The sequence below is a fragment of the Euleptes europaea genome, chromosome 12 (genome assembly GCF_029931775.1).
Source record: "Euleptes europaea isolate rEulEur1 chromosome 12, rEulEur1.hap1, whole genome shotgun sequence".
NCBI classification, from domain to species: domain Eukaryota; kingdom Metazoa; phylum Chordata; class Lepidosauria; order Squamata; family Sphaerodactylidae; genus Euleptes; species Euleptes europaea.
Genome location: NC_079323.1, coordinates 58,273,424 through 58,286,685, shown reverse-complemented (window position 1 = coordinate 58,286,685; position 13,262 = coordinate 58,273,424). Strand labels below are relative to the sequence as shown.

Here is a 13,262-nt window from a genome sequence, read left to right as displayed (position 1 = left end):
GGTAACACACTACGCCATGAAGGGGGACATATTATGCTTTGGGGGTGTTTTTCTGCTAAGGGGACAGGACACCTTCACCGCATCGAAGGGACGATGGACGGGACCATGTATTGTCAAATCTTGGGTGAGCACCTCCTTCCCTCAGCCAGGGCATTGAAAATGGGTCGAGGATGGGTATTCCAGCATGACAATGACCCAAAACACACGACCAAGGCAACAAAGGAGGGGCTCAAGAAGAAGCACATTAAGGTCCTGGAGTGGCCTAGCCAGTCTCCAGACCTTAATCCCATCGAAAATCTGTGGAGGGAGCTGAAGGTTCGAGTAGCTACACATCAGCCTCGAAATCTGACTGACTTGGAGAGGATCTGCAAAGAGGAGTGGGACAAAATACCTCCTGAGATGTGTGCAAACCTGGTGGCCACCTACAAGAAACGTCTGACCTCTGTAATTGCCAACAAGGGTTTTGCCACCAAGTACTAAGTCATCTTTTGCAAAGGGATCAAATACTTATTTCACTCATTATAATGCACATCAATCTCTGACTTTTGTCTTCTGGGTTTCTGGGGTTTTTCCTGTTGTTATTCTGTCTCTCACAGCTACAATAAACCTACCATTAAAATTATGGACTGGTCATTTCTTCGTCAGAGGGCAAACGGGCAAATTCAGCAGGGGATCAAATACTTTTTTCCCTCACTGTAACATGGCTTATCTCTTAACTATGCATACTCCCTCTCCAGCATGAATTCTTTTCAGCCTTGTTCTGGTCTTGCAAACTGAGGGCCGTGCCTTCCTTTATAGAGTCAATCGATCTCATGTTGGGTCTTCCTCTTTTCCTGCTGCCTTCAACTTTTTCTAGCAGTATTGACTTTTCCAGCGTTTTCTCATAATGTGACCAAAGTCCAATAGCCTTAGTTTAGTCATTTTAGCTTCTAGGGACAGTTCAGGCTTGATTTGATCTGTGTGTGTGTGTGAAGTGCCGTCAAGTCGCAGCCGACGTATGGCGACCCCTTTTGGGGGTTTTCATGCCAAGAGACTAACAGAGGTGGTTTGCCAGTGCCTTCCTCTGTATAGCAACCCTGGACTTCCTTTGTGGTCTCCCATCCAAATGCTAACCAGGGCTGACCCTGCTTAGCTTCTGAGATCTGACGAGATCTGGCTAGCCTGGGCCTGATTTGATCTAGAACCCACTTATTTGTTGGTTCTCGTAGGTTATCCGGGCTGTGTAACCGTGGTCTTGGTATTTTCTTTCCTGACGTTTTGCCAGCAGCTGTGGCCGGCATCTTCAGAGGAGTAACACTGAAGGAGTGTTATTATTATTTATTTGTCTTTTTGATGGTCCACAGTAAAACTCTTCTCCAACACCACATTTCAAAGGAATCTACTTTCTTCTTGTCAGCTTTCTTTATTGTCCAACTTCCACTCCCATACATAGTAACAGGGAATACTGTGGCATGAATTAACTTGATCTTGGTTGCTGGTGACACATCCTTGCACTTAAGAATCTTTTCTAGTTCCATCAGGGCTGCTCTTCTCAGTTTCAGTCGCCTTCTGATTTCTTGATTTCAGTCTCCCTTTGGTTCATGATTGAGCCAAGGAATAGAAAGTCTTGAACAATGCCAGTTTCTTCATTGTCAACCTTAAAAGTTGAGTCATTCCTTTTGTCTTCTTGATGTTCAGTTGTGGTCCTGCTTCGACACTTTCTGCTTTCACCAGTCGTCGTTTCAGGTCTTTGGTATTTTCTGCCATTAATGTGGTATCATCGGCATATCTCAAATTGTTAATGTCTCTCCATCAATTTTCACTCCAACTTCATCTAAATCTAATCCATCTTTCCTTATGGTATGTTCTGCAAATTGAAGAGATAGGGAGATAAAATACATCCTTGTCTGACACCTTTGCCAATTGGAAACCATTCTGTTTCTCCATATTCTGTCCTAACAGTAGCCTCTTGTTCAGAGAACAGGTTGCGCATCAAAACAATCATATGCCACACCCATTTCCTTTGAAACCAGCCATAGCTTTTCATGATCCACACAAACGCTTTGCTGTAATCTATGAAACACAAGCTGATTTTCTTCTGAAATTCTCTCATATGCTTCAGTAACCAACATAAATTTGCGATATGATCTCTAGTGCCTCTTCTTTTTCTGAATCCAACTTGAACATTTCTCGTTCCATATACGGTAACAATCTTTGTTGTAAGGTTTTAAACATTACTTTACTTGCATGTGAAGTTAATGCAATGGCTGATAGTTTCTGCAGTCTTAATGTCATGTAAAAGAGGCATTTTTCTTGGGTCCTCTCTCTGTCTACATTTTCCATTTGCATGTACTTGACTGTATGACCCTATTTGAATGTTTTAGGTCTATTGGCAGATTGACATCTTAACGAAAGTTTGAAGAAATTAATATTTAAATGCATAGATTCATTCACAAATTGACTAAACCACCTTGAAGCCACAAGAGATAAGGTGGGATAGAATATAATTTGCATCAAAAGGGATGAAGCTTAAAAACTAAATACTGTGTTTCAGGCTTGCAAGTTACTACTTACCTGTGTTCCCTGGGTGAGAGAATTACTTCCAGGTAACTAGATGAGACATTCCTGTATCACAGGAAAAAATTTCCTTTCTAGAAAAGAAATAAGCAACTACTCACCGTGCAGCTTTCAAAGCAGAGCCTTGTTTAAATAGAAGTGGGGACACATGGCTGCCCCGTCACTACCCCAAGATGGGATAAAGAATCACCCTTGTGCTCTCCTTTCATGATAAAACTGTGTTTAAAACACAGCTATGCCTGGAAGGCTTCATGCCAGACTGTTATTCCAGCTTTGACGCTCTAGAGACTGCAGTGCCCAGGATGATATTTTTTATTTCCTTCATTTGTACCCCACCTTTCTCCCCAATGGGGACCCAAAGCGGCTTATATTATTCTCCTCTCCTCCATTTTATCCTCACAACAATCCTGTGAAGTATGTTAGGCTGAGAGAGTGTGACTGGCTCAAGGTCACCCAGCAAGCTTCCATGGCACAAGTCAGGATTCCAGCTCTGGTTGGGGAAATACCTGGAGATTAGGAGGGTGGATCCTGGGGAGGGCAGGGTTTGGGGAGGGGAAGGATGAGGGTACAATGCCATAGAGTCTACCCTCCTAAGCTGCCATTTTCTCCAGGGGAACTGATCTCTGTCAGCTGGAGCTCAATTGTAATAGCGTTAGATCTCCAGGCTCCACCTGGAGGTTGGCAACGTTCTTGTTACCCTCTTTTCTTTCCTCCTTCCCATAGGCAGAGTGGGAGAAGATAAAGATTGTGTATAAGCTCCTTTTTTTCTTTCCCTTCCCTTCCAGCCAACTAGCATGTAGGTTTTGGAAATGCTGACAGTTCTGTTTCATTCTCCCATTTAAAAAGCTTTGCCTTTAACAAGGCTCCATGTAGGAGGATAGGAACTCCAATGTACTGAAGGCTGGATGGATTTGCATGCTTTCTGTACCTGTAAAGGGGATTCATGTTCTGCCATCCAGCTCAGCTGTGTCAATCTGCAACAGCTTCTTCATCTTCCCTTCAGGTTCCCCATGCAAACTTACATTTGGTCTCCATAGTGGCATTATAAAGACTGCTTGTTTTCTTGGGCTCCATTTGCCTTCCAGATACAGAGCTGTTTACTCACTCTTTGAGTAAAGAAGAGAGCACCCTCCATTAGTAAGAGAAACAATTCTGAAGCTGCCCCTCCTGGCTAACTCTGTGCCTTTTAAGTTTTAGGGAGTACAAGTGGGAGACCCACATGGAGTTGTGTGGGGGCAAATCATTTTTCTCTCCCCACAATTTCCTCATTCCTTCCCTGAAAGCTCTAGCCCAAGGGTGGGGAACCTTTTTTCCGCCAAGGGCCATTTGGATATTTAAACCTCATACAAAATTATCAACTTAAAAAATTAGGCAACCAAGCCCCAACCAGGCAGCTGCCCCAGATGACCACCCCCCGGTGCGGGCAACCAGGTAGGCATCCAACCGATGGCACACTCGCCCACCTGGTGGCACAGGATGGTCTGTTGCACCAGCCGGGCGTAGCTGTCCAGCCACACACTGGAGGTGCTCCTGCTCCGCAAGGTCGGGGCTGGATTCTACAGCCGGCTCCTGCTACCTCTGCCTGCAGGGGTGAAATGAGGACACACTGGCTAAGAACTCCCCCCCTGCGCATTCTGGCCCTGCCCCCTTTAACCCCTCCATTGTCGCCATTTCCACCCCCAGCCCTCTTGTAGTACAGAGGGAATACATTTCTCCACGGTCTGGGTAGGAAAGGGTTAACAAAGTTTCTTGGGCGGTCCTAGCAGCTTCATAGCTAACAAGTCTTCTGCAAGGGGGAAAAAGGTTCCTTTTCTCAGCAAAACAAACTCACATCCACCTTGAACAGAGGCTATTCCTGTCCGTGGGAGGGGGCGGATCGCCAATCTTAGATCCTTCTGAGCTAGAGATCTGCCAGGATCCATGAAGGGCCAGGACAAATGATTTCGTGGGCCTTATATGGCCCCTGGGCCTGACTTTCCCCACCCCTGCTCTAGCCTGTCCCATATACCTGCTTCCTTCTCCCCTTCCCACACCACCTAACCTACCTTTATCTGTCCTCCTGGCTTCAGCTTTTCCCCCCCATTCTTCCCCTGGCATCTTCCCTGGGAAAATTCTTCATAGTTCTGGCTGCTGGGCTGGGCCAGGCCAGGGCCAGTTGTGTGGCGGGGAGCCTGCAAGGACTTGAGGGGGGATACCTCCTGACCCCTGTATTCCCCTCCACACACAATTTCCTAATATCCTCCTCCTAGTAGCCCCTATATCATCACCTTTCCCTGCTTCTTTTCTTCTTCCTGTCAACGTTTTATCTGCCCCCAATCTTCAGGTATATTTATTATTTATTTACTTCATTTGTACCCTTCCCCATGGCACAGAGTGGTAAGCTGCAGTACTGCAGTCCAAGCTCTGCTCATGACCTGAGTTTGATCCTGACGGAAGTTGGTTTCAGGTAGCCGGCTCAAGGTTTACTCAGCCTTCCAGCCTTCCGAGGTCGGTAAAATGAGGACCCAGCTTGCTGGGGGTAAAGGGAAGATGACCGGGGAAGGCACTGGCAAACCACCCCATAAACAAAGTCTGCCTAGTAAACTTCAGGATGTGACGTCACCCCATAGGTCAGGAATGGCCCGGTGCTTGCACAGGGGACCTTTACCTTTCTCCTTAATGGGGACCCAAAGCAGCTTATGTCATTCTCTTCTATTTGTCCTCACAACAACCCTACGAGGTAGGCTAGTCTGAGAGTGTGTCACTGGTCCAAAATCACCCAGTGAACTTCCATAGCAGAGTGGTGATTTGAACTGAGCCTGGCAGTTCCTAGGTTGAAACTCTTAACCATTATACCACACTGGCTTTCAGGGGTGGCAACTGTTGAACAATAGGAAGTAGCCAGGCCTGGGGGAGTTATGCAGGTCACTTGATAACAAGTCATCTGGTGGTTGCTGATGGGCCTGGCAACTTCCTATCCTCTCTCAAAGGCCAAAACAGCCAGAAAAGGGCCTGCCCCCTCCCCCTGCCTTTACTGATAAAAACCAAGTTTGAAGGCTGGCAATACTGAGTATTGCCTAGCAACAACCACTGAGGGCATTTGTTAAAGCTATAGGTGCTGCTCCTATTATTTGAGGGGTTAACCTCCCAATGTGTTGGTGGTAGGGTTGTGTGTTTTTTAAGATTTCAGATTTTTCTGCAAATCTTTAGGGAATTTTTTAGGTTTGTAGAAAGATCTGTCTTATCTGTTCATGGCTCCACTCTCCACATTTAAGTATCCACTGATTTGGCCATGTAGATATATTGATAAGTTTGTGTGGAGAAAAACAGTAGCATCTTAATTGTCTTCCCTAGGGGGAAGGGATGCTAGGAAGGCAGGGGAGGAAGAGAGAGCAGGTGCCTGGATCAAGGGATTGACTGTCACTCCCAGAGTCTTTGTTAATTTAACTAGTTCATTCATTAGGTTAAACGTTATTCCTTCCTGAATTATGTTTGAAACTTGTTGCTTTATCAAGGGCAATAGCTGCTTATAGTTCAACTACATTTATATTTTAATGTAGAACTTTCTTTTTCACCAAGTAAGCCCAAAATATAGTTCAGACTATCTTGTCTGCCAGCCCTTCAAAAATATTTTTCTTTATCATAATACAGGTTGAGTATCCCTTATCTGGACTGTTTGGGGCCAGAAGTGGTCCATATTTTGGATCTTTCTGTATTTTGGAATATTTTGGCATTTTTGCATATACATAATGCGATATCTTGGGGATGGGACCCAAGCCTAAACATGAAATTCATTTATGTTTTATATATACTTTTTACACATAGCCTGAATGTAATTTTAAACAATATTTTTTTAAAAATTGGATACATTGAACCATCAGTGGCACTGCTGAGGGCCTGTGAGTAATGCCTGCATGCTGGCTCAAAAGGTCCCGTTTTTGGATCAGTCTGGATAAGGGATACTCAACCTGTATTTCTGTTTAGTACCTTAACTGAAAGCTGTGTTTAAATGTATATGCATGCAGGGTTTCCAGTTTTCCTCTTTATTCTGTTGTACAGGTATCAGGATGGTACTATCAGAACAAACTGTTTGGACTGCCTGGATAGAACAAACAGTGTGCAGGCATTCATTGGCTTAGAGGTAGGAATATATTGCTCTGAAAACAATGTGTGGACATTGTTTCTTCTTGTGACCCTGAATGATGTATGAAGCATTAAAACACTTTTTGGAAGGTTAAACTGATTCATCACAATGTATCATGATGGACTTCAGCAAAAGTACCTAAAGTGCAGGTTCATATTCTTCTGAGGGAATCTCCACAATTTAAAGGCAGGGTTTTTTGTGCAAACTTTTCTCTGCTACTTCAATATGCTGTTTACAACCATGATGTCATGTCAGAAAGCTCTCATGTGACGTGAATGTCAGTCTGACTCCTTTTAATTTTCTGGTGTTTTGTTTTTTCGTAGGCTCAAGCTTCCATTTTCAAGGCAAAGTAGCATTATGAATATTTAGAAAATTAACATTTTGCTCAATTGGGAGGAAAATTAACTTTTTTCAAAATTGAGATTTTAATAATTGTCGAGATGTTGGCTTTTACTTCTGCAGGTGCTGTCATGTTTTTCAGGAAACAGCATGATTGGGCCATTTTGTTTGTATGCAGAAATGGGAGGAATTTATTAGCTAAATGGCTCTAATTTTTAGATGACATGATCGTAGGCATTCAAAGGTAATCACTGTCAAAAGGGTAAGCCCTGTCACGTGAATACATGAAGCTGCCTTATACTGAATCAGACCCTTGGTCCATCAAAGTCAGTATTGTCTACTCAGACCGGCAGAGGCTCTCCAGGGTCTCAGGCAGAAGTCTTTCACATCACCTATTTGCCTAGTCCCTTTAACTGGAGATGTCGGGGATTGAACCTGGGACCTTCTGCATGCCAAGCAGGTGCTCTACCACTGAGCCATGCCCCCTCCTCAGTTCACAAAAACTAAATATTTGAAGAGTGTTTTTTGAGGATAAGGGAATTATGATCAGAAAAGGGAGCGAGCATTAGGATTTATCAGTTAATAAACTTAATGGGGTTTGGAACTCCAGGTGTAATTATTTTGTAAATATACTGGAATAAAAAAGGGTGGAACTATAGTTGCACGAATCGTTATTGTAATGAAAAAACCGAGCAACTTAGGCTAACAAAGAACTATATTGCAAACATTACAAAAAAAAAGCAGTTGCACATTCACCTCAATAATTCATGACACATCAAAAAAACCAATATGTGGAACAATGTCATAAATGACAATGACTCTCAATTATTACAAATTAACAAGGAAGTGATACTTAGTGTCTTATATGCACAAATAATGATTAGCCAACATATGCACAAATAATGCTTAGTTGAAATACACAGTCCACTTTAAGGTAAGTAACACAATTCAGTATTGCAGGCATATGTCCATAAATAATATCTTCTTTGATAGTCTTATGTTTCCTTTATTTTGTAAATGTCTTCAATCAGTATTTACCTCTGGAAGCAGTCTGTTCCATTTATCTTTGAAGTTACCAGTAACCGACTGTAATCATCTAACGTCATCCGTTTCATTGACTTGTAGCTGCCAAACGTAGAAGAGATGGCTGCTTTCCAAAATATCCTAATTGGCTGAACCAGAGAACAATCCTACATCCTGTGACCACTGCGATTGAAACAATGGAAGATAGGCTCAGTGACAGAGTGTGTTCTTTGCATGCAGAAAGTCCCACAGAAAGTTTTAGGCAGAGAAAATTCTTTCCCAACACCTGCTGGCAAAGATTCTTGAACTGGAAATGTAATCTCTGGCATCTACAGTTCAAGACTCTTTGCCAGAAAGTGTTGGGAATTTTATCTGCCTAAGGCTTGCTGAGACTGAGTCCTGCTGCTGATATAATATTTAATACTGAATTAGATGGACCACTGGCCTTGCAGTATAAGGCAGCTTCATACACTCATATGTTTCATTATCTTCCCCCTTAACTACAGCTTTTTGTCAGTCCTGTGGATGTTACAGTTCTCCTTTCTGTTCCCTCTTTGAAGTTGGTTTTTGTGCAGCTTGTCATGACGGATTTTTCTCCAGTAACAACAGTGATGCTGTGCAAGAGTGGTGCCGGCTGTGACATGGGGAATTCCAGCACACCACACTAAGGTGGTCTATGTGAGCAGCAGAGTATATGACTGGCCTCTCCTGAAATGAGCGAAAGGGATGATGGCACTATATAAATAGTAAATCTAAAATATACAGACAGCAACATCCTATTAACCGGAGTGATGGAGAAACCTGCTTAATCTACTAAAATGTTTTCAAATTTTACATCTGTGTTTTTTCTTCTGCCATTGCAGATGCTAACCAAACAACTGGAGGTTTTAGGTTTAGCTGAAAAACCACAGTTGGTTACTAGGTTCCAGGAAGTTTTTCGGTCCATGTGGTCTGTTAATGGTGACTCAGTCAGTAAAATATATGCTGGAACTGGAGCTCTTGAAGGAAAAGCAAAGGTAAATCATGTTTAAATATTACAACTAAATAACTGTCATATGGCAGCTCTTGTAAAGTCAGGGGCTAACCTGTATACTTCCTTATATTTTGTATTTACCAAATTTCTTAACTGTTTCTGCCTGCATTTTTCCCATTCTCCTGGCCGTAATGTTACCTGCTGAGGGGTGAGTTGGGACTTTATCCACGTATCTCAAATCAGTAGATGTGTCCAACTTCTCTCGCTCCTTTTCCTGCAGGGGAGAATTTACCAGTTTGTCTAAAGTTCAGCTAAAAAAAGGCCCATTTAACTTGTTCCCCCATATCTTGTCAAAGTTGTTCCTTGCAACATTAAACAGTTACAGGCTACTACACCCATTTGTAACTGCCTAATAGTTCTTACTAATTATTATTTCAGAGCTGTATTTCAGTTGTTGATTACAAAAATCCTTCTGCACTCACCAAACTATTTAGGCAGCAGTAAATAGTGCCATTTATAAGACAGGCAAACAGAGCAGAAGTTCTGTTTTGAGTTTATTTTATTTGGGTAGCATCTGTGTGTTCTGAGGACAGAATGTGGTCTATATCTATATACTTCACCTCTGGCCTTGTAGAAGCCTACCATTCTGGGGTTTAGGATTTGGGACTGCATAAAAATTCTTAAGTGGGATACAAATTTTAAATAAAAATGATTAAATGGGAAAGAAACTCAGTTTCACTGATGCTAGTATTAACTTTGCTTTCTGAAGAAAAATAATGCTGCTGCCCCCAAACTAGCTGATCTTCCATTGGTTTGAATATTTCATTCTGCTTGTTTCTGTATAGACACCATGTCTTGCTCTAGCCAGTTGCCAACGTTAATATAAATGTCCCAGTATAACTCTTCATCATCTTTCCTAGTATTCTTGGTAAATTGATGGTAGGATAAATGTTGTGGGTCCTTCCAGCCCTGTAAAATTGCAGTTTTATAAACATTTTCATTGCTTATTGTCATCTGATAGTTCCTTGGGGAAATCTGATTCAAACAGTGCAATTAAGATTCTTGAGTACACTGCAAATTATAACCAGCCTGAAATGTACATTTTAACAGTGATTTTTTCAGATTTTTCAAGTAATATCTTTCCATTTAACATCTTGACTAATCTTTCTTTTGCTTTCCTCTTGATTCATTTCAATTATTTGCCTGATATGTAATTGGTGAGTGTAATTCTTGAATACTGTTGAATGTTCTGTATGTACAGATTTGAACTTATTTCATTCTCACCAAAATGGTAGAAAAACAAACTGAAAAAAGATTGGGTGTGAATAACTTTCTGAATGCCTGCAAAAGATAGTTCTCCTTTACTGAACCCAATACTTTTATATAAGCAAAATTTGTACTTTCTTCTAAAGTCACTTGCTTGGGAAAGTAGCTGAACTACTTTAAATGAAGCTCAAAGGCTTATGCACGCACAGTGGATTTTTGTGAATTTGAACAGATTCCCATGCCACAGTACAAACTGTGTTTGGAACTTCATTTGGTGTCATAGGTACCATATAACATAGTTGTTTGCTATTAATCAACTGCAAGCCCAAAGCCCTCTTTGGTGTGTGCAACTAGCTGCATGGACTTTTTTCCCCCAATGAAGACAATTGGTAGAATCCATATTCCCTTTGGAAGCTGCTGAAGCTACAAGAGGTCTAATGCAGTGTAATGAGCTCAGTTAGGCCAGTGTTTATGAGCTATAACTTTCCAGATTAAATATTTTAAGCTCTCTAGGTGCATCTGGCAAACTGTTTTTTGTCAGCATTAGTCCCGTTTCTGGGAATGTAGAACTATATTGATCTACCCTTACAGAGTTATAAGGACTAGAGATGTATCTGAAGCTCTTTAAGCCCTTAGAGTGCTTTATAAATACTAATTCTTGAAGTAAACAGTACATTTATTAAACAGTACACAATTCAACATCTTATATATTCAAAGTCATAATTATTTCAGTCTTCAAAAAGTTGAAGTCTACTGAATTGAATGGGCTTATGATAGCAGAACAAAGTACATGGGATGGCAATTTTGTCAGTGCTGAGAGCCATATTCATTGGAGAATTGCAGTAAATGCATATTTGTTGTTTATAGTTCAGTTTGCTATGGTAGATGGAATATGTTTGGTATATAATCTGTGTACTTTCCAGTCTGTGTTCGGTTATGAGGGCTAAAATCTTTGAAAATGAATGTTGAAATCTGAAGATTACTTTCAGTCCTTGTAGACCAAGAGAAATATTGAAAGGAGTTGCATGCTACCCAGTTGGACTTGTACATTTGAAGCCACAGTTTCCATTTCATAAACTTGCATATATACATCTACAGCATAGATGCATATGCGCATAAAATATTGTCTTGCAAGTTATAAATGGGGCTCCAATGACTAGATGAAATATATTGAATGTATTGAAGCTGCATTGTCTTGTCCAATGTAACTACAACATGACCTGCTAGGGATGGGTGTGTATGTGTATATATGTTCTGCTTCATTTTTCGTCATAGCACAGTTTTATGCAGCCTTGTTTTTCCATATGCATGTAGACAGTGATAATTGGTGTGTGTGAAACTGTGGTTTGTATATACATGAAATGAGTATACTTTTTTAAAGTGCTGCATTTAAAAGGACTGGCGCTATTTTTAAGCATGTGCTTATAAGTAATGTCTATAATAAATGCATATGACGTGTCTTAAGTGCTTGCTTGTGCCTCACTGCTTTGAATAAACGCAGTCTGTTGCATGACAGCACTGTGATTGCTGTCCCTATATCTTTCCCCGTTCTCAGCAATGATTTTTTGCTACTTTTTAAGAAAGAATGTCTTGTAATGGGTCTAATTTCTAATATTACCAAAAAATCCACAACCTTGACAGACATATTAGTAGAGACCAAGTTCTTTTAATACTGAATAATAACTAGCTCACTAGTGATAGATTACGTTTAAAACTTCATTCAGAATAGTGTGTATGTAACTGATAGTGTTTTGTAAGTAACTTTCTAAAATATTTTGAATATTCCTTCCTCACAGGCTGGGAAGCTGAAGGATGGTGCCCGTTCTGTGACCAGAACAATTCAAAATAACTTTTTTGATAGCTCAAAGCAGGAAGCTATTGACGTTTTGTTGTTGGGAAACACCTTAAATAGTGATTTAGCAGACAAAGCACGGGCACTCTTAACTACCGGCAGTTTACGTGGTATGTTTTCCCCCCTCTAGGTTCTTAAACTGTATGGCAGCAAGCCACTACTAATAAGCTGTGGGTTGGATCCAAAGGTGCCCTTCCTCTTGCAGAAGAGGTCTTCAGTCACAGAAGTCCTGTTTTATACTCGGTGCTTGAAAATGTTGCACAAGAAAAGTAAAAGAATCAACAATGTTTTTGTTCTTGCACAAGTTCTTACTGCTATAAACTCCCTTGATAAACTGCCACTAGTGCTTGTATAAGCATTAGTGGGAAAATGCTGCATCTGTTTTCCTTCCATTGCAATTCTTTGGATCCAACCCTACACATTCTGTGTATTCAAGTAGCTCTTCAGAGTATTTATGGTGTCATAATAACAATATGCTTACAAATAGTCTGCTATGCTTTACTAATACAATTGGGCAAATTCTCTGGAGGAGTCCATTATGCCAAAGGAATTATTATTATATTACATTTTTAGTGGGAAAACTGGGTTCATCAAACCTAGATATACTACTTCATGAATATATTATTAAATATCTTAAAAACAGAATCCACCTCTACAAATGAAATCTCATATATGTAGTGTCAACTTGAGGGCTTGCTAGCACGGACTTGCAGATAAGTTTACAAAATGGCTTGTCTGTGCCTTAAGTGTTCAGAATCTAGAGTATTATTTGGCTTTGAGGGTCTGAGTGGTAACACTTTTGGAACTCTTTAATTAACATCTGGTGTTACAAAGCCAATATGTGGTAGCATGAAATAATCTGATGGCTAAAATTGGGCAAATGGTCTAAAATTCCTAGACAGGAGTAAGAATTGTGATTTCTGCAGCAACTTGATCCAATCGTTGAAAGTTGTATTGTAGAAATAGTGTCTCTAAAGTTTCACTGTAGCTTGGTAATGAAATTATTCAACTAATTATTTCTTTTCTCCTTACTGCATTCATAGTTTCAGAGCAGGCATTACAATCAGGTATAGTATAATACCCAAAAGTACTTGACCTGATATTTTCTTATGATAAATTTCTGTTAGATT

The 13,262-nt window shown here is 40.8% G+C and overlaps 1 protein-coding gene across 9 annotated transcripts in view; it reads left to right on the top strand.

Annotated features, from left to right (window-relative positions):
- Nucleotides 1–13,262, top strand: part of SYNJ1 (synaptojanin 1) — a 79,188-nt gene that overhangs the window by 21,030 nt on the left and 44,896 nt on the right. For 6 of the 9 annotated variants that reach the window (XM_056858923.1, XM_056858919.1, XM_056858924.1 and 3 more), the window contains 4 exons: nt 6,595–6,676; nt 8,905–9,057; nt 12,077–12,242; nt 13,176–13,199. In XM_056858923.1, the coding sequence (XP_056714901.1) occupies nt 6,595–6,676; nt 8,905–9,057; nt 12,077–12,242; nt 13,176–13,199 (425 nt within the window). The remainder of the gene's footprint in view (nt 1–6,594; nt 6,677–8,904; nt 9,058–12,076; nt 12,243–13,175; nt 13,200–13,262) is intronic. The other 3 variants (XM_056858920.1, XM_056858928.1, XM_056858921.1) reach the window with 2 other exon arrangements.